Source organism: Globicephala melas, chromosome 20 (genome assembly GCF_963455315.2).
Source record: "Globicephala melas chromosome 20, mGloMel1.2, whole genome shotgun sequence".
Taxonomy (NCBI): domain Eukaryota; kingdom Metazoa; phylum Chordata; class Mammalia; order Artiodactyla; family Delphinidae; genus Globicephala; species Globicephala melas.
In genome coordinates this window covers 11,646,929-11,667,602 of record NC_083333.1, presented here as the reverse complement: position 1 = coordinate 11,667,602, position 20,674 = coordinate 11,646,929, and the positions used below count along the sequence as shown (strand labels likewise).

At 59.5% G+C, this 20,674-nt stretch overlaps 3 protein-coding genes across 3 annotated transcripts; 1 reads left to right on the top strand and 2 right to left on the bottom strand.

Moving 5' to 3' along the window:
• Positions 1-546: 546 nt before the first annotated feature.
• Positions 547-3,444, bottom strand: SPEM1 (spermatid maturation 1). Its single transcript, XM_060291033.1, is given in 6 exon segments — positions 547-2,138; positions 2,140-2,170; positions 2,172-2,446; positions 2,448-2,554; positions 2,754-2,811; positions 2,911-3,444. Coding segments are annotated over 6 exon segments (924 nt in total). The 5' UTR covers positions 3,055-3,444; the 3' UTR covers positions 547-1,829.
• Positions 3,445-3,585: 141 nt separating this feature from the next.
• On the bottom strand, positions 3,586-18,699 carry NLGN2 (neuroligin 2). Its single transcript, XM_060291030.1, is given in 9 exon segments — positions 3,586-5,788; positions 5,790-6,561; positions 7,358-7,954; positions 8,320-8,512; positions 8,635-8,820; positions 8,994-9,143; positions 11,268-11,318; positions 14,835-15,536; positions 17,954-18,699. Coding segments are annotated over 8 exon segments (2,508 nt in total). The 5' UTR covers positions 15,292-15,536; positions 17,954-18,699; the 3' UTR covers positions 3,586-5,686.
• A 523-nt stretch (positions 18,700-19,222) lies between these two features.
• Positions 19,223-20,580, top strand: TMEM256 (transmembrane protein 256). Its single transcript, XM_030862315.3, has 4 exons — positions 19,223-19,576; positions 19,878-19,909; positions 20,166-20,246; positions 20,344-20,580. The coding sequence occupies exons 1-4, from the start codon at positions 19,492-19,494 to the stop codon at positions 20,485-20,487; spliced, it is 342 nt and encodes a 113-aa protein (XP_030718175.1). The 5' UTR covers positions 19,223-19,491; the 3' UTR covers positions 20,488-20,580.
• The last annotated feature ends 94 nt before the right edge of the window (positions 20,581-20,674 follow it).

The following is a 20,674-nucleotide window of genomic DNA, read 5'->3' as shown; positions in this document are numbered from 1 at the left end:
CTTCTGTCTCCACAGGGCCTTGCTTAACTTGATTTGCAAGCATGGTTGCTACAGATGAGAGACAGTCTTCATAGGGACTGAATCATGCATAAAGGATTTCCTCCATTTCATTGTTCGAGACACTATAGCAGCTTATGTAGCCTGTTGTTATTCTCCACCCACGCCTGCTTGGGGCCAGCAGCGAGGGTGACTAGATGGATGAGTGACAGTAAGAGTCCCCTCTGGGGTCGCCCCACTGCACCATCCCCTCCTTGTCCTGCCCATTTCCCTGTCATAACCCCTCTAGTACCCACCGTACCCACCCCTTCCTGGCCGGGGGTTGCAGCCTTAGGTGTTGGTGGTCACTGAGCCCACTGGCCCCTTCGCTTCAGAGCAAGGGTTTGCCACCTTTGCCAGAGACCACCCCCAACCATGGTTTCTCTCCTTCCTAACCAACTGCCCTCCCACTGAGCCAACCCTCCCAGTTGAAAAACGGTTAGCTGCTGTCTTGAGAAAACCACATGAAATTCACAAAGCACAAAATAGATGTAATTGTGATATGACAAAAGGAATCTACTATTATAAACAGGGTTCATTGCTGGGGTCTGTGAAAGTGGTACCTGGGGAACCTCAAGTCATTTTGTTTGTACAATGAACATCTCAACAGATATAGAGGAACAGGGAATTCCCGGGAGGTCCAGTGATTAGGACTCCACGCTTTCATTGATGTGGGCCCCGGTTCAATCTCTGGTTGGGGAACTAAGATCCTGCAAACCACACTGCATGGCCAAAAAGAAAAAAAAGAAAGAAAGAAATAGAAAGAGCCAGTGGGCATTTTCCATCAAGACTCCAAACACGTAGCAGGTGCTCAATATAGACCCACTTAATGGAATCAGCTTAAAATGATCGATAACGTTAGTCAAATGAAAATGAACAGAGAAGCAGGGTGATTCACAGAAGGCCTATCTGCTCACATTCCAGGAACCCATCTGGTATGGAAGGTGAGGTCTAGTCCCTTCGACCTGGCTCCTTGTTCCCAGGTTGTGTGCGTGTGTGTGATCCCAAGTGTCTAGAAGTAGGTAGGGCCTGGGTTTCCCTGCTGTCCAGTGGATGCAATATCCCGATGAGTTTACATGGGAAACTGAGGAAGGTGGGAGGAGACTCTGATGGGCCAGTAGCAATGGGAATCTACCTGTGGGAGCAGGGATGGAGCGTCTGAGGCCATGAAGTTGATCCTTGGTGTCCATGTGACCATGAATAAGTCACTTGGCGTCTCTGAGCCTCAGTCTCATTTGTGACATGGAAGTGCTAATCAGAGGAGTGAGGGCACACAGGGCTGTGTGGACGCAGCCCTTGAGAGTGTCCTCAATATTTTATCCTCCGCTCCAAGCCTTCTCGAGTATACAGGAGCTTTGGGTTCTGACTGGGGAACTGTGAGGGCCTGGGTACCCTCACGCTCAGCCATCCCTCCCCAAAGGAACCAGGGCTTCAGAGGGACCACACCTCACCTGTAGTTACAGCCTAAACCAGGGCTCTGGTAGGAGCCGGACCTCTGAGAGACTGAGGCCAGTACTGCCTGGGGATCTGGAATGGGATTTGGGGGGCTTCCCTGGGCACTAAAGAACAGAGTAGAGGCAGGTGGGAGCCTTGGAACCAAGAAGGGCCTGGGGAAGGGCTGAGGACAGGGCCTGGGGAGGCCAAGAGGTTGATGAGGGTCCTCAGGGCTCTCTAGGCCCTGTTGCCAGGGAGATCATTTCCTTAGCAACCAGGCTTCTGGGTGTTGTGTGGGCCCTGGCACCCCCCCACACCACCACAAACCACCTCCTCTCTTCTTTTTATTCTTCTTCCAGTCACCTCTCTGTCAGGGAATGATATACCTAGGCCTTTCCCGTCCCCTCAGCCATGCTGGATCCAGAGACCGGGGGGTAACAGTGGGACAGGGCCTCCACCTCCCTGGTCACCTCCCGCAGCCGCCGCCTCACGTCTCTGGTATTATAGGCTACGCGCCCCGAGGAGTGGCGCCAGGGGATGTCTGCGACGTGGGCCGGGCCCAGGATGGGTGGCTGGGCTGGTGAGCACTGCTCCTGTTCTGCCTGGGGCACCCCCCACCCGTTCTTGTGGCTCAGGGCCTGAGGGCTGTGGGGCGGGGGTTCACAGGGTATACGCGTAGGCCTGTAGGCCCAGCTCTGACTGCCTCTCTTTTGAGCGGCCTTCCCTCTGCAGTTTGCTGGAAGCGGATGGTCTGGGTAGGTGGCTCCACGGCATCCTGGGCCCAGGGAGTCCAGAACCCCTGGGTGGACTGAAAGCCTTCCCAGTCCTTGGGGCAATTCCAGTTGTGGGGGCAGATTGTTGTGTGCTGACGTGCGGGCTTCTCGTCATCGCTGTCAGTGTCAGGGTCCCAGGCTACGGGGCGGTGGGCGCGGCGTGCTGAAGAGTCTCGACGGTGACGGCGGCGAGTGGGGGTGGGGGGACACGGTCATTTTCACAGGGTCCATGGTGCACCGAAGGCCGACTGCAGGGGCGCTCTGCTTCGGGGGCTGGGTCTGCTTCCCAGGTGAGCATAACTCAGAAGCTTCTGTGGATCGGTGACAGGTGAGAGGCTGGTGGGGAGCCTGGCTTCTCCAGGGTTGGAGAGGCAGGGTGCAGGAAGAGAATCTGCATAGTTACGGTGTCTGAGCAGGGAGAGCGGGAGAGGAAGGGGCCCGCTTAAGGTCAGGGCTAGAACACCTGGTTTCTGCCTTTCCTATTCCCCAACCTCCCCATCCTCCACTTACCTTTCTCACAAATAACTCGAAACACTTGGTGTAAGACGCCACGGAGTCTGCGCCAGAGCTAGGTGGGGGAGGACACAGTGACTCCAGGCAGGCCCCCGCCACCCGGCCTGCCCCCCAGCCATCCTGCCAGCACCCTCCCACCCGGCCCCACCCTGACCAGTGTCACCGTATTGATGCCAATGTTAACGCAGATGATGAGGCCCAGCAGTGACAGGACGGAGTTGCCCAGGTCCTGGCAGTTGTTGGTGCTGGGGCTGTGACACGAGGCCCACCCGGGCCGGGGCCACTCAGCCGTGGCCATGGGGGTCCATAGGCCCCCAACCTACTGTGCCCACAGTACCATCGGCCGCCTTCCTGTCCCAGAGGCTCCTGGGGGTAAGCAGGTCACAGTGATGTGGGGCTCTCCCTCAACATGTGCCAAGAGGGAGAGTCCTGGGCCTGTGTTTGACCCTCCAGCCTGGGCCAGGGCTTAGCAGAGGCCAAACCCTTCACCTCGCGTGTCTCTCCTGTAGCCAGCCACCTGCACCAGCCCATAGGCCCTCTGGCCTGTTTGCTGTCTGTCCCCATCAGCCCCTGCCTGGTCCTCTACGCCAGGCTCTGACCTCTGCACAGACACTCACTGGTCCTGATCTTAACTCCCCGAACAACCCCATTACCAATGACCACCTCACCCCAGCACCCACTCCCCCTTTCTCTCTGACCTCAGAGCTGTTCACTGGAAAGGGCTGTGGGCTCGGACCCCCTCCTTCTCCCTCACTGGCAGAGTCACTTCTCCAGGGTTTGTTTCTTTAGAGCCCCACCCCTACCTCCCAACACAACAGCAGGCAAAACCAACAGTTAAATTTTTATATTTACAATATTCTCTTCATCTTTTGCCAGGTTTAAAAATGTGTACAGAGCCGCGAAGGGTTGGGGTGGGGACATGGGATTGTCAAGGAATTGTTCTGGGGACAGGGGCTGGGCATTGGAGTCCGTGGCTGAATCATGGGATCCCTCAGCCCCCCTCCCATGCCCCAGTTTGGGGGGCATCTGTCTACAGGGTTCAGGGCCCAGGTCCCTAGCATTTAGAAGGCAGGGCTGTTTGGAAAGGAGCTAGACCAGGCAGGGGAAGGGGTGGGAAAAGAACTAAGTTTCCATGGGTGGAGGTGGGGGCAGAAGGGACAGTCAGGAGGCAAAGTTCTGGGGAGCCAAGACCAGGGATTTGGGGGTCAGTGGAAGACAGCACTCCACCCCCTATTCAAATTTGGCACTAATGAACCCACAAAATGCCAGCAGACGAGGATTGGCTCCTTCTCGGCTGGTGTCCCTTGAAACCCTTCCCGACATTGTTACTTTCCCCAGAGGCCAAGACCGTTTCTCTTTGGGCAGTCACCTTACACACATCCTTTCAAATCAAATTCTTCCTGCTGGTGTCTGCCCAAGCGCCGTCCCCCACTGTCCCCTCCATCTGTTCCTCAGTACAGCTGACCCCGTTCTCTCCCCCAACCTGTCCGGGGAAGCCTTTCTCCCCTGCTCTCCTCCCCTCCCCCCTCCACTGCTCCTTTCCTTCAGCCCTGGGGGAGAGGGGGCAGGTCAAAGGAGGGGGTGGGCAGCTGAGGGGAGAAGCTGGCTTGAGACCAGGAAGGGATGTCTTCAGAGGGGGACGGCTAAGGGGGGAGGGAAAACAGGGGCAGAGAGGGAGGGATGAGACATGGCGAGAAGAGGGACGCAGGCGGGACCCCTTTAGCTGCCACCTCCCCCTCTCCTGTATCCTACCTGCCCGGGTCCAGGGCTGAGGAATCCTTGGCACGTTTTGGAGGGTCTTCGCCCCTCAAACCCACCTCACCAGTTTGGCACGGATGAGAGATGGTCTGAGGACTGAGGGAAGAAGGGCTGCCCTCAGACCGCGGTGAGGGCTTTGGTCAAACATGCACGGCCTCTGTGGGTGGCAGGTGCCACGCAGCCCCCCACCCCCCGAACTCTAGGGGAAGGAAGGGCAGAGCTTAGGGTCTGTTCGTCTCCTCAGGGTTTGTCCCTCCCCCTCAGCTTCTGTCAGTTTGAAGTCCTTTCACTTGTCCTTCTCACAAGTCTCCCTTGTGAGAAGGTAAGTGCTGGGCCTGAGGCCGTAAGATGCAGGGATGTGCTGGAGAGAAAGGGGCCGTCTGCATGGGAAAACATACATCCACATGCAAGAACATGTTTCCACTCAGAAATGCATCCTGGACCCAGGGGAAGACACGTTCCCAGGCAGCACAGGGATGCAGGATCTCCTCCCTTCCCCGCGGCAGGGAATGTGTGTCTGTCATCTGTGGAAGGCAAGGCCTGCCTGGGGGAGACCGTGCTTCACCTCACTTGTGCCACGGGGGATACACATGCTTCGCTGGGGCGGGAGGGCTGGGGGCAGGGCAGGGGGGCTGTGATTTCCTCGCTACTTCCCAGGCACCACCCTGCGTCGTCCGGTGGCCAAGGGTCGCTGTTTGTGAACACACCACTTCCAGGGTCTCCAGGGGGTGGGAGGAGGGAGGAGGTGGGAGAAGGCATGAGGGAACAGGATTCTGGGGCACAAATCCCCACAGAAATTCTTTGAGGGAGCCAACATGTGTCCAGGGCGGCAAAAAAAAACCTCACCCTGCACATGGGAAAACGCACCCCCTCGTGAGAAAGCACACCTCCACGTGGGAAAATACTTCCACGTCTCCACACACCGAAGACGGGTGTCCAGACGACGGAGGGGAAAAAACACCCCCCCAGTTGTTCAAAGGCCCGGGTCCGGAGAAGAGAACGAGCCACTCCGCGCGGGAGAAGCGCACACATCCCGGCGAGGAAACCCATGTCCACCTAAAGCTCCTCGACGTGTGACAGCTCCACACGACAAAAGCCTGTCGCCAAGTCCTCCTCCCTGCCTTCTGAGCGGGCCGGGAGGGCCGGGGAGGGGGGCCTCCCCGAGCCGCCCCCTATACCCGAGTGGTGGAGTGCGGATGGGGGAGCGTGTTGTTGTGGCTGGTAGCGGTGGGGGGAGGTGGGGGGAAGGGCCCAAAGGGATGGAGGGAGGGGGGGTGGCGGGGGAGGGGGTGGCCCCAGGCCGCTGGGCAGCAGGGTCAGGGCCCCGGGGGCCAAGAGAGGCACATCGTCCGGCGCCCGGCGCAGGGCCAGGGTGTAGTCGGGCGGGCAGGCGGGGCGCAGGGCCTCCGCAGGGTCCGCTCCGACGCCCCCGCCCCGCTTCAGCTGCAGCGACACCAGCTCCTCCTCGGGTGGCAGCTCACGGCCGGCCGCAGGGAGCAGGGGGCCCCCGCCGGGCACGCCGGAGCCCGAGCCGCCGGGGGGGCTGAGCCGCCTGCACCGCAGCTCCTGCCGCCGGTCCCGCTTGTAGTAGAGGGCGGCGAAGGCAAGGATGTTGAGGAAGAGGAGGGAGGCGCCCACGGCCACGGTGACGCTGAGCTCCGTGGAGTAGTCTCGGGAGTCCCCGGGGAAGCGGTCGTAGGCCCGGGGGCCCGGCTCGGGCTCGGGCTCGGGCGGCAGGGTGGCCGGAGGCGGCGGGCGGCGAGTGCCCGGGGCACCAGGGGGCGGGCGCGGCGGCCAGCGCGTGGCGTAGGGAGGGAGGCGCGTGGTGGTGGTGAAGAGCTCCGTGTGCAGGTTGTGCAGGTGCGGCACGAGCTCCAGCCAGAAGGCCACCTTGTTGGCGCGGTAGTTGTCGCGCACGCGCGGCTTCAAGCCGATGTGCAGGTACTGCTTCTCCTTGCTGTTGAACTTGCTCCACACCACCTCCTCGAAGCGGTTGGGCTTGGTGTGGATAAACTTGGTGTCCTGTGGCACCGGCTGGTTGGGGTCGCTGTGGACACAGGGGGGCAGGGAAAGGAGGAGTAAGGGTGAGGCTCCCATGAAAGGCGGGGCTGGGGGCGTGCTATGGGAGGAATGGGGAGAGAGATGGACAGAGATGCAGAGAGCTGGGGAGACGGGAAGACAGACAGAGACGGACACGAAGAGACAGAGAAACTGCCAGAGACGGACGGACAGACAGACAAATAGGGATGAAGCCAGACTGCCAGAGACAGTCTGAGATGAGGACAGAGGGGCAGAGAGGGCAGAGACAGACCACCAGTGACAGAGGCAGAGTCTGAGACTGAATGAGATAGAGACATATGGAAACAGAGACACAAAAGGACATGAGAGACAGCTAGGGGGAAACCAGCGAGTACAGAGTAACCAGATCAAAGCAAGCAGAGATATCAATAGATTTCAAGAGAGAGAGGCAGAGACAGCAATAGACAGACAGACACAAACCCTCACACACAGACACACAGACGGGAGCACTCAGACAGCGGGCCGAGCTCTGGGAGGAGAAGGAGAGAGCTGGGTGGGCAAGGGAGGGAAGGAGAGACAGACACGGAGCCGAAGGCACCAAGTGAGCCCGCCCCCCAGAAAAGACAGGGTCCGCTCTGTCCAACTCTTCTGAGTCTTCAACACACACAGAAGAGCTGTCCGGCAGGTGTCTGAGTCGAGAAGGCAAGAGTGCCTTGATGGAGGAATGATGGCCGTGTGAAGGAGAGGGAGAGAAGGGGCTGAGGATGGAGGGGGTGTGTGCCCTGACCCGCAGAGATGCCCGACCCAGTCCCTCTGGCCCTCACCCGGTCTTGGCGAAGTTGGTCCAGTAGGTCATGACCACGGCGCTGAGCATGACATCATTCTTGGAGAAGTTGCAGGGGAAGAGGTCGGTGGCGCCCACCATGGGCACACCAAAGACGTAGGGCAGCTCATCCCCGTGCGCTGCATCTGCCCACTCGGGCCGGCCCTCAGCCTGGCAGTGGTGGTAGAAGGTGTAAAAGTAGACAGGGGACTGGTAGTCAGCGTGCAACTTGGCGGTGGCCACAGCCGGTGCCACCCACTGGTGGTCGGTAAAGAGCGCCAGCAGGGTCTTGCGCCGCATCTCGCCATTGTCCCTGTCGGCCCAGTCCGTGTACATAAACTTGATGGTCTCCCGCAGCACATCCTTGCCCTCCGGGTAGCCATACAGGTTGTCCACAAAGTTGGAGACGGTGAAGTCGAAGGCGCTGGCGGACACGCCGTCCTCGCTCTCCGCCGAGTCCTCCACGAACTTGAGGCCCTCTCCCTGGTTGACACCGATGAGCATGTCGTAGTTGAGGAATTCTCCCTGCTGCATGAGGATCTCAGGGTCATCGGGGACTACGTCACCGTCCACCACGGGCCCAAAGGCGATATGGTAGCTGGGGAGAAGGGGTCAAGGTCGCATCACCTGTTCACCGGCCTCCTCTCAGCTCACAGCCTGCTGAGTCCTCTGCTCAGAAGACCCCTCTCCCCTAGTTAAAACATTCTGAGCCCTTCAGGGTACTTGGCCTCTCGGGAAGTCCTCCCTCAAGCACTTCATGGAGTCTTGTGCACACTGGCTCTGTTTAGGCACCTCCGCCTAGGGAAGGCTTCTGGGAGAAGGCAGGGCCCCGGGAGGGCCTTGAAGCCCACCTCTCCTGGCTAAATGGAATGCCTGTGGCCTGCGGGCACCTCTCACCCTCAACCTCCTTGGAACCAGCAAGGAGAATGGAGGCCTGGACCTGGCCCTCTCCCACCCCCATACCGGGCGGGCTGCACGTCCTGGTCCACCAACTCCCGAGAAGGCTTCCGGCGCAGACACTCCACAGCCTCGGCGCTGTCCTCCCGGTCACAGCCCACCTTGGCCGCCAGCAGCCGCGTGTACTTGAGCGGCTGGTAGTTGACAGACCAGCTAGAGATGGCAGTGCCACTCTGGGCGATGGCCTTCTGGAACAGCCCTGGTGGGACAGGCAGGCTTTAGGCTGGGCTGTAACAGCCTGAGGGAGGAGAAGGGGGACCTGGTGGGGTCGGGGGTGTGAGAAAGGGGACAGGAGGGACAGGCTGAGGAGGTGGCTGGTACCTTCCGAATGGTGGGAGAGGATCAGAAGGTTGACACAGGAGGCCCCTGCTCCAGATCCGAAGATGGTGATGCGCTCGGGGTCGCCCCCAAAGTGGGCAATGTTCTCACTGAGCCAGCGCAGGGCCTGGATCTGGTCCAGGAGCCCATAGTTGCCCTTTGCAGCCTGGTCACCAGTGCTGAGAAAACCTGGGGGTAGAGGAAGAAAGGGGGCTTCCTGGGGGTGTCACAGCACCCTTGCCCTCTTTCTGGGCAGCTCAGTCCAGCCCAGAAGCCATTCTGCTTCTGCTGGGTTTAGAGGAACCCTGCCGGCAGGCCCTCCTCCCAGACTCCAGCCCCTAGAGTTGGCTGCCCACCCTCACCGAGCACCCCAAGCCGGTAGTTGAGTGTGGCTACAATGACGTTGCCGTAGGCGGCCAGGACAGAGCCATCGAACATGTTCCCGGTGCCCTCCATGTAGGAGCCGCCATGCAGAAACAGCATCACCGGCTTCTTCCCGGAGTCCCGGATATCTGCGTGGGGAGGGGGCGGGTAGGTGGGCCGGGGGGTGGGGGACAAGGACACAGTCAGACCAGAAGCAGCACCGCCCAGCTCCCAGGCCTGCTGAGTTCCAGCCCTGAGCTCAGGGGACATGTCACTCCCATCCCTGGGGGGCAAGACCGGATTCCCCTCCCTCCCTCCCCAGCTAGCCCTGGCAGAAGATCCCTCCCCACCTCCTGCCGGTGTGCCCTACAGCACTTCTCCCCATGCCTGGCAGACCTTCCAAGAAGCCTAGCAGAGGCAGGGCTGGGGGCTGGCCCTCCTCAGGGCATCTGCTGGACCCAGGGGAACCCCTCCCCACACACACACAGCAAATCTCCTTCCTGCTCCTAGGAAGAGCGAGCTCCCAAGGCTGCCACTGGAGCTAGAGATCCTGGGAGGGTCCTGGCGTTTCCTTCGACTCAGGCCGTGGGCCTCAGCTCCACATGGTAGCCTGGTCTGTGGGTGAGGGGGTGCCAGGCCCTAGGGTCCCTGGGGGCTTGGTCTCCTCCCCGCCCTAATTCCTTTCTAGGTCACCTCCCCAGTTACCATGGCAACCCCCAGCCTAATTACTGTGGCAGGAGGCGGCAGGGTGGGAAAGAGCCTGCCTAATGAAGCCAGGGTGCAGCTCTAGTCTCGGACCCCCCAAACTGGCCTAAGTCCTGAGCTCTGGATCTTTCTCTTGCCATGTCCCCAAAGGATCCCATGATCACTCCCATATGTAGAAGGCCCCTTGAGGGGTAACTAATTCTGGAAGAGGGTGGGAGTCTGAGAGGGCTTGCCGGGGTCCCTGCCCCTGCAGCTCCTCCACGATGCAGCCACAGTGCCTGTGCTGGCGTCACCCCTGGTCTCCAGGCCCTCCTCTTTCTTGACACCTGCAATCTCTGACCAGCCTGGGCACTCGGGCAAATAAGATCCAGGCCTGGGGTGACGCCAGCACAGCTGGTCCCCAGTGCCTCTGTCCGCCTCCCTCATGCCGCTAGGAACTTCCCTCCTGGCAGAAGGTCAACCAACAGGTCACTGAGACACTCCCCTCCATCCCCCCACAGACAGCTTCCTGCCTCCTGTCTCTTAGGACCTTCTATGACACCTCCTTCCACCTGACTTTGGCCAGGAGCTCCTAGGTGGGCAGCGCCCTCTCTGTGTCCTCCCCCAATCCTATTCTTCCCTTTGTTCCTGAACCTCCAGTGGCCTTCCAACAGTTCAGGCTGGTCTCCTTCCCTCCGAGGTCCTGTCCTAAATGTCCTCACTCCTCCCCGCTCCTCCCCACCCAGCACCTCCACTCCCAGCGAGGGGGGAGGGGGAGTCAGAAAGGGGAGGAGCAGGAAGGGGGGCTGGGGCGACAAGAATTCAAAACCAACAACAAAAAACAGGATCAAGAAAGAAGAAAGAAAGAAAAAAACAACAACCAAAAAACAAGAAGCTCTCGGGGCAGATTCAACAAGAAAAGAAAAAAAACCCAAAAAACCAAGAAACCGAAAAAGATCCGTTTTTGGAAAAAAAGAAAAAAAGAAAAAAGTTCTTTGCACTTTTTCAAAATTTTGTGGTGAAACTTCAAGATATTGGGCCCTGTTTTCAAAAATGTCCAAATTCTTTAATTTGCTTCAAATGTGCGTTTTCTGCATCGGACAGGCTTTGTTTTGGAAACTGTAGCAGGTCTCTGCTGTCTCGACTGTGTCATCAATTTGCCAACTTAAATTTGTTTTTTTCAAATGTTATTTTGCTCCAAATTAAAATTGTTTTTTCAAATGTTATATTTCACAAGTTTCAAAACAGTCCAAATGTCTGTCAAACTAAACATTTTATCCAATTCTTTGGTGTTTTTTTGGTTTTTGTTTTTTTTCTGACATTCCAATTTCTTTTTGCACTTTATTTTCACCATGTTTAAGCTTTTCTTGCCGGTTTTCTAGTGGGTCCAACATTGTTCAAATTTCGTTTGAAGTTTTCGTAATTCTTTTTTCCAATTATTACAAATTTTTCTTTTCTTTTCTTTTTCGTTTTTAGTTGGGAAAACGACTGAGGGGCCTTGAGGGCTGTGAGGGTATTTAGTTAGGGGGCGGGGCCGAGAACGTCCTCTTATCAGCAACCACATGCAGCAGCGGGATTTTTAAATCTACCTGTGTCTGGCGGATTGAGCGTCGCCTCGTCACGTTTTTTTGTGAGCGGACCTAAGACCGGGAACACAAAACAGAGAAAAAAGGACAATTTTGTGGGGAAAGATGGGGGTCGAGGGGAGGTGGTGGATGGGGAGGGGAGGAGAGAAAGCAGAAAAGGGGAGGGTGAAGGGCAGAAAAAATAAGCCAAAAAAAGCAAAATTTGTTTTCAAGAAAAAGAAACCAAGAAAAGAGAAAAACGTTTCTACAACCCAAATTTTGTTCCCCTCCCCGGAAAAAGTCATGCCCCAAAGAAAAGGCTGGTTTTGGGGGGGTGGGGTGCCTGAGTGGGCTGAGGCCTGTCTTAAGACATATTGATGTGGCTGGAAAGGATTTGGCTTGTCCAAGTGTTTGCTAATTGCTGGAAATGAAACGGTGTTAGAGGTGGGGTGGGTGGGAGGGGAGGGGAGGGGAAGCCAACCAGGGAGCCTGGGAGCCCAAGGCCAGCTGCGTCCCGCCCGGGGAGGGGCGCCACCACTCACGCAGGCCCTCTTCAGGACCAGCCAAGCACCTGCCCACTCCCCTAGGCTGTAGAGAGGAGGGGTTCCAGCAGAAAGGACTCTGCTTCCCTCTGGACCCATCTGGAGGGCAGAGGGTAGGATGGGGGTGGGGCAGCCCGTCCCCACAGCTCACAGCCCCTGGAAGCCCTCAGCTCTCCACTGGCCGGCAGGGGGGAGGTCAGCGAGGGATGCCTGCCCACCTCCCAGCCTCTCACCAGCCAGCATTTCTCTTCCATCCGCACTCACAAGCCTGACTTCTCACCCCATCTCCCTACTGTGGGGTGAAGCAGGGAAAGGGGTCATCAGGTCTTGCCCTCCACTCCACCTCTTCCCTCTGACCCCCCTCCCCACCCTCATCCCTTACCCAGGCCTGCTCTCCTCCCCCACAGATGGTGAACTCCCCACCAGGGGCGCCAGCCCCCCACCAACCCCTGCTCTAATGCCAAAAGCCCCCCTCCCCAGTTGGGGGTTCAGTCCACAAATAGGGAATAGGAAACACAGTGCCCTGAGCCAGCCCGACACAGAAGGTGCCAGGAGGCGCGGGGAGGCGCAAGGTGTGACCGGTCAGGGAAAGGCCTCAGACGGGGCTCAGAGTTTGGCTCGAGGCTTCTTTCAGATTGCGAGATTAGTCAAGGGAGAGCTGGAACCCAGAGACCTGAGGGGTTCCCCCAGGCTGATCAATTTCTCCTCGGTGGCCTGGGGACCAGCATGAGGAGGGATGGGTCAGTAAGGCTGAGGCCAGCCTCCGCAAGGCTTCTCCCAACTGGTGGTGATGGCCCCACGGGGACCCATTAGGATCAGGGCCTTTTCTTCTCTGACAGGATAGGGATGGGGATGGGGATGAAGTCAGCAGGGCGTGTGTGCGCGTGAGAATATGATGTGTGTGTATGAGAGAGAGAGAGAGAGAGTGTGTGTGTGTGTGTGTGTGTGTGTGTGCCTGAGTCAACGTCTTCCTCTCAGAGCTGGTGTGAAGATTCAGTGAGATCACCTGAATGTGTCAGGCCCCAAGCAGGTCTGCAATGAGCGATGGTTAAAAATACAGAAGGTGTGGGCATGGGTGGGGTGGGGGCAGGGTGGGCAGTTTGTGTGAAGGTGCTGGGGTGGACAGTCCATTAGTGGGAAGTGCTGGGTGAATGTTTCACATGAGGGGTGACGAGACAATAGCCCACTGAGCGGGGCTTTGCAGGCGGGACAGCTTTCTACCTGAAGATGTGGGTGGAGAGTCCACGAGTGGAGAGCATTGAGATGGGTGGCCTATTGGAGGCACTAGGGTGAATAATTCACTGGTAGGAGGGCGCTGGGGTAGGTAGGTGGTCCATGAGAGGGCAAGGGAAGGTAGAGTGGACGGCTCTGAGGCAGAGGGTGTTGGGATATTGGGGAGGATGTGTGGAATGTATTAGGGTAAGTGGTCTATCAGAGTGCTTGGAATCTGAACAGGATTGGGGCAGAAACTTCCGTGCATTGTGTGTATGGGTGGCTAGGAGGCGTGGCTTATACGGGGAGGGGTAGTGATGGTGTTGAGGTGCATGAGGTGTTCTGTGATTGGCATGTCCTCCGGGTGCAGGGAGCGAGGTGTTGGAGTACTTGATCTGTGAGTAGGGTGTAGGGTTGCCACCTGTGCTGTCACAGCCTGAGGTATGATACTGATGACCTCTAGGCAGGAGCTGGGGTAAGCAATGTCTGAGAGGTGTTGAAAACATAGGGGACCGTGGTGTGAGTAGCCTGTTGGAGCACGTGGTCCAGCTGCAGGGTTACTGGGGTAAAGGTCTGTGTATGGGTGTTACTAGGGCACATGATCTATACCCAGAGATACTGAGGAGCACAGGTCTACACGGGTGACAGGGTACACAATTCCAGAGAAGTGTTGGCGTCCGTGCTGTGTGAAGGTGCTGGGAATTTTGATATGTGGGATTCTAGAGCACAAGGTCAGTGTGCCGGTCGGTTGGGTACCTGACCTGAGTGTTGAGTATTTGAAATTCCTGGTCTTGTAGTGGGACTTGAGTTCATGATGTGTGGGTGTTGGGTGTGTAGGGTGTACAGTGGGGTTCCTGGATACCAAGCCTATATGTAAAGTTGTTGGAAAATGGCCTGTGGCGGGTGTTATCAGAGTGGATGGTCTCTGTGTGTGTCGGGGGTTGTGGAGTGGTGACACGGGGAGGAGGAAGGATAACGTGGGGGCTCTTGGTGAGGGTGGTCTGTCGGGGTGGCTGCAGGCCTGCTGATTACCCTCTGCCACGGGCTGCTGGAAGGTACTGACACTGGTTGGGCTCGATGTGCTGGAGGCTGGCTGGGGGGAACTGTCCAGTGGGAAACTGCTGCTGGGGACTAGAGCACTGCCGCAGTGAACTAGAGAGTTCATTGTCAAGAAGAGCCAGCTCGGAGCTCCGGGGAAGGTGTTCTGTTGGGGATGGGAGGGCTGTGCTGTGAGCGGAGGGGCCCTTGGCAAGGAGCTTCCCTGATCCTTCAGGAGTGTATGGCGATCAGGGGACAGAGCATCCTGGGGAAGAGGCACTCAGCTCAGGTGAGGGGCCCTGCATGTGACAGAAGGACGTCTGCCCATGCTGGCCTGGGGAGACGGAGTCTTTGCTGTCCTTGAGGTGGAGGTGGAGCTCAAGTGGGCAGTGGCTGGGGACAAGCCCAGGCCTGGGCGCAGGAGATGGGGCAGAGCCGGAGTGGCTGTCTACGCAGCTGATGATGGATGCCTCCACCACCTGATTGCCCTCAGTGTCCCCTCTGTGTGTGCCTCTGTGGGCAGGGGGTGGGTAGGCCCAGCCTAGTCCTGCGGCCCTCGCCATCGGCTCTCTGGGTGCACAAAGAGCTTCTGGGCTGACTGTGGGATTCGTTCCTGGGACTGCCTGGCAGGGACCCGTACCACCCTGGGAGGGCACGCAGAGCCCGCAGGGACGCACTGCCCCTCACGGCCCCGGCGAAGGCCCAGCTCCCGGCCCGGGGCCTGCCGGCGCCTGAGGGTGTGCATGGATGTCTGTGGGCTGTGTCCACCGGGGGCCCGGCCCGGTGCCCGCGCCCTTACCGTCCTCGGTGGGCACGTAGAGGTTGAGGTACAGGCAGTCCTCGCTCTGGTTCTGCACGTAGGTGGCGGCCGCCTCCAGGTTGTCGGTGAACCACACGGGTAGCATGATGGCGGGCAGCGCCCCGTGCAGGTTCTGCGGGCAGGCGGGCGGCAGGGTGGTGGCGTTGCGCACGCCGGGCCACGAGGCGGGGGCCTCAGGCGGCTGGAAGCGGCGGGCGCCCAGGGGGGGCGTGGCGTAGGGCACGCCCAGGAACTGCACGACCGGGCCCAGGATCTCGTTGTTGAGCTCGCGCCGCACGCCGCGCACTCGCCCGTAGGCCGTGTTCACCACTGGGAAGCGCTCCTCCCCGAGGCTGCCAAGACCCAGGCCCGGGCCGCCCGGGGCGCCGCCGCCGGGACCCCCTCCCCCCCGCTGAGCCCCCGCCAGCCCCACCAGACACAGCGCCAGGAGCCACATGCTGATCGGGGGACCCCCCCTCCCTCCCCGGGACCCCCCCCCTCGGAGAGAGAGAGAAGGGGGGGGAGAGGGAGGGAGGCCCCCCTCGCCCCAGGAGGGAGGAGGGGGCGGGGGAAAGGGAGGGAGGAGGGGGGTGGGGAGGGACCTGGGTTAGACGGGACAGAGAAGGGGTCTGTTCCTCTCCATGGAGGGGGCGAGGGGTGGGGAAGGGGAAGGAAGTGGGAGAAGGTGAAGGCAGGCCCAACCTGCGGGGAGGAGGGACAGACAGACGGACGGACAGAAAAATACAGAGAAGAGGTGCAAGAAGGGAAGGGAAATTGGACGGGGCAGACAGACAGGAATGGGGAAACAGAAGAGACAGGTGGTTAGTGACTCGGAATTCAGACCAAGTTGTCCCCCTTCTTCCATCCTCTGGCCCCTTGACACCTCCCCCCCCACCCCAGCCACCCCCTCCCCTCAGCAGGGACCCAGATAGAAAAGTCTGAGGCTGGGGTGAGGTCCAGATGTGTTAAACGTCTAGGACCACCAGAGGGGAAGGAGGGTCAGCTCCCCAGACCCAGTACTTCCCCTTCCAGCTGTTTATCCCTCCCAGGCATGTTCTCCTCAGGGACTCAGGAGTCCCAGTTCCCACCTTCCTGGGAGGGATGAGACAGACAAGGAAGAGAAGATAAAAATACCAAGTCATTAATTAGCAGGAAGTGGTGGGTTTGTTTATACGTGTTAATCACTCCTGAGCTGTAATTTCATGGCACTGAACTCCCACCCCAGGCCAGACTTGGGTCTTTCTTGGGACTGCACAAGCCCAGCACCTTACCCTCCCTTCAACATCTCATTCTAGAAGGATTTGTGTAGTGGGGGAGACCCCTGCACCCCAGGGCCTCTCCATTGCTCCCCTCAGAAGTTAAGGTGCCTTGAGGCAGGGAGAGGATGGGGAGGGGATGCTGGAGGGGCAAATCCGGGGACAGGTGCGTGATTCTGCAGCCGGTTGCCGGGCGACAGGATGCTGCCCCGCAATGCTACCTCGGCAACGGGCTGCAGCTTTAACCCTGGAGTGGGGGTGGGGGTGGGGGTCTGGAGGAAGACGGGAAGGGGTTGGGTTGGTTATGGGGTCCATTCAGGGCATGAGGAGGAGAGCAGAGACATGAGTCAGAATGCTAGAGTTTCCCCCAGCCTTCGCATAGAGGGAGAAGTATATGTGTTGAGGGGAGCTGGAGACTAGGGGCCTAGAGAACCCTAAAAGAGCTGCCTCTTGCCCCTTGTTGGCCAGTCAGAACTAGCCCTAGTGACCAGGCCTCTGGCTGGGGAGAAGGGGTGCTGAGGTGGCTTTAAGGAGAATCAGGCGCACCCACCAATGGCTCCCCTCCCACAGTCTTGAACAGCCTTGAACCCCAGACACCTCTTCTTCTATGCATGGCATTTTGACCCATGCCCTGGGGACAAACCTTGGCCTCTTCTCATCCCATCCCAGCTATTCACCTCCCCTTCCCCTTGCCAGGCCCCACAGTTGCTGCCTTGATGCCTGGGTGCTCAGGGCAGCAGGAGCAGGACAAGGGAACAGATCGGACTGAAGGGGAAGACACCCGGGTCATCTCAGCAAGCCCCCCCGTCCCCCCCACAGCCGCCAGAGCTGTTTGCTGACGCGGGGTTTTCAGAGCCAGGCACCAGCCCGCGGTTGGCTCTCTGCAGGTGTCAGTTTATTCCAGAGATGAGGACACAGGAATCCTTACCACACACACCCAGTCATGCCCTCCCTTTCTTCAGGCCCTCTTAAGCTCCTGTTCCCCCATCACCTGGAGGGGGCTTGGGGCTGGCTCCTCCAGGTTCTCCTCTGCCTATGCCAGGCTGGACTCTGCTTCCATGGCCTTGCCGCCCCTCCCCCACCCGCCCCCTCCGCCTCCCGCGAACAAGGTCTGCCTCTGTCACCCCCCTCCCTTAAGGTACTTTGGGCCCCTGGCCTCCTCCCTGCCAGCTTCTCTCCCTTCCTCCCTCCCACTGGACCCCCCCATCTCTCTCCTCTCCATAGCGCTCCCTCAGAGCATCTTTCCACGGCCTCTTCCAGCTTGCTCCAGCTCTTGCCTTCAGTCTCTCGCCCCTCAGTCTTCTTTCATCTCTCTTCTACACCTTCCTCTTTGGTGTTTCTCATTTTTCTGTCTCCTTCAAATCCCTTCCCCAAATCTCTCTCTCAATCCCCTTCTACTTCTCTCTCTCTTTCCCTATTTCTGTCTCCCCCATTTTCTCTCCCCTGCTCTCCTCATCTCTGTCTGCCACATCTTGCCCCCCCCATCCCTCTGCCTTGTTCGCTCCATTCCTGCCCAGGCCTGACTCCCCCGGTCAGGGAGAGTTGAGGGACGGGGGCTCAGGCCATAGCCCCCCCGCTTCTTCCTGCAGTGGGGAAAATGGCTTGGCCGGGAAGGGGAGAAGGAGGGGGAGGGGGAGATGGGAACACACGGGGTCTGTGGGCCCATTCAAAGGATCATTCATGGGCTGGAGAGAGGCAGAGACAAAGAGACCGAGACGCAGAGACACGGCGAGAGCATCCCTAGGCGGAGACACGCAGACAGAGCAGGCTGGGGGAAACCAGGCGCAGGGAGAGAGATGGGGAGAGGGAGACCCCAATGGACCGCCACGCAGCCCCCTCCACCCGGCCCGGCTTAGCTCCTACCTGGCTCAGCCCTGGGGCCGTGGTGCCTCCATCCAGGGCTCTGAGTAGGGGGCGGACGGGCTTCGGGAGGGGGGCGGCTGCCTCTGAGCCCCCGCGGCCCCGCAGGCCCAGCCCCCGCCCGCAGCGCCTCACCCGGCGGGGGAGGGAGATCGCCCCAGCCCCCGGGGGCGGGGCCGGGATCCAGTCGATCCCCGGGGAAAGGAGAGGTAGGGGATGGGGTCAGGAGGAGCCCAAGAACAGGGAACCCCGCAGTGGGGACGGCGGAGGGAGGAGGAGGCAACGGGACAGGGCTGGATTGGGAATCCACTGGCTCCGTGGGCTGGCTTCGAGGGACCAAAAGGCGGTATAGGCGGAGGATCCTGAGGGATCGGGTACGGGAGGAGGAGTCCACGGCAATCCCCAGGGGGCCAAAACCCGGGAGCGCAGGATCCGCGGTGCAGGGGCAGGGATCCAGCCGGAATCCTCAGGGAGGGGGAGGGATCTAGTCGATCCCGAGGGCGGGCGGGAGGGGGAGGTCCGGGGAGTCAGAGGAGGGCGGGAGCCGAGTCTGGAGCCCCGGGGCGGGGGTCGGCACAGATCCTATGAGGGAAAGCGGAGGTAAGGGGTAGGCTTCGGGCAACGCTCAGCAGCCGGGAGGCCCGGACTCCTGGCCCCGCGCGCCAGGGCCCGCCCGCCCCGCGTCCATCCCAGCCAGAGAGTGATGATCCGCCGGCTGAGCAGCCGCAGCAGCCCCGCGCGTCACCGCGCGGCCGCCTCCCCCGCCCCCTGCCGAGAGAGCGGCGCACACCCCTCGTTCGCACCCGCCTGCCCGCCCGCCCTCCAGAGTGTGGGGGGGATTGGAGAAGGTGGAAGGGGACGGGAGTGGACAGACCGACGGATGGACGAAGCAGGCCAGCAGGGCAGGGTGGAGACACCCCACACACACACCGTTATCTCCCACCCTCCGGGTTCTCGCAGTTAGTGCGGGGGGTGGGGAAGGAAGGAGGGGGTGAACTCTAAGGGGCGGGACATCGTATGAAGGCGGAGCCTTCGGTTCTGGAGGAGGGGCCATTTGGGTAGTGGGCAGGGTTTAACGGTGGTGGGTGGGGCTTGGCTATCCGTGAGGCCGCCTCTTTTTGGGAGTGGGTCTGGTTTAAAGCTGAAAAGGAGGAGCTTGTGGGGAAAGGGGCGGAACTTTGCAAGGGGACCGGGATCTTTGGAAATTGGCCGGAGGTGGGGGGGGCGAGATGTTAAAAGAGGCTACCAACTTGGAAAGTGGGCCAATCCGTGACGCAAATCCTCTAGTCCCGCCCCCTAGCCCCGCCTCCACTGCTCCGCTCCTCCGCTCCTAATTGGTTCTGGTTTCTCCGCCCGCCAGAAGTCTTCGCCACTCAACAGAGGTTTTACAAAGGCCCAAGTACCCGGGTGAGGACCTGGACGCTGAAATGAACACGGACCGGATTGGGCACATGTGGACTTTATTTGCATGGGAGATCGGGATTGGCTGGCCTCTTGGGTGGCCCAGACGGTGTTCGTCCGGCGCGTGACCGTCCACTGCCATGGCTGGTCTGGGGGCTGCTTTCCGCCGCCTGGGCGCCTTGTCTGGAGCTGGGGCCTTAGGCTTGGCCTCCTACGGGGCGCACGGTCAGGAGGCTGGGGACGGAGCTGGGATTGTGTTGGGGGCGATCTTTAGGGTCTGGTGCAGAGGCGGAGTCTATGGGAAGTATCGGCCCTCGCATAGACCAGACGACCCGCGGATCCCTAAACCTTTTAAAGTCCCTCAGCCCGGCCCAGTTGGTTCCCAGAACTGCCCAATGCGTGTTTCCACCAATTAGAAGCCTACTGGGGGCGCCCTTTCTCGCCTGCGTCCACCTGGGTCCCCTTGGGAGTGGGGGCGGTCGAGGTTGGCGCTAGGACTGGTAACCTTTGCTTCTCCTTTCCACAGGAGCCCAGTTTCCGGATGCCTACGGGAAGGAGGTGAAGTAACTGCCCTTGGGCTCCTCGGCTTCGGGGCCTATGAGGGCAAAAAGTCTGGGGTCCCTGAGGGAAGTAGGGGAGGGACGGGGCGCGGGCCTTTGTAGCGGCAAGGTATGCAACTCTTGAGGCCTGGGTGCCTGAGGGAGGGGCAAGCTGGGACTTGAGAGGTGGGGTTGGAGGACGAACTCTTGTCCGTTGTGTCCCCCCGGGATCCTTCGTTGCTTAGGAAGTCCCCCCATTTCTCCTTTTCTTACAGCTCTTTGACAAGACCAACAAACACCACTTCTTACACAGCCTGGCCCTGTTAGGGGTGCCCCTGTGCAGAAAGCCCCTCTGGGTAATTCCTCCCACCCCTAACCCTGACCAAGCCCCCCCCACTCCCTCTAGCCTGCCCTGTTCTTACTGGCCTGCGTTCCGCCTTGTATCTCCTTCAGGCCGGGTTACTGCTAGCTTCTGGAACTACCTTATTCTGCACCACGTTTTACTACCAGGCTCTGAGTGGAGACCCCAGCGTCCAGACTTTGGCCCCTGTGGGAGGGAGCCTGCTACTCTTGGGCTGGCTTGCCTTGGCTCTTTGAGCTTCCTTGTGTTTAATTTCTGGGTACTTCCTTTTAGAAGTGGAGCAGGGAGGGGATTAAAAGAGAAAGGCAAATAAAGAACTTTGGAGTCTTTGTTCATCTTAACCTCTTAAAGGAGGAAGGGTAGGGATTGTCAACCTTTGAACTCCTTCCCTTTCCTAAGACCGAATCAGCGAGACTTGGGCCT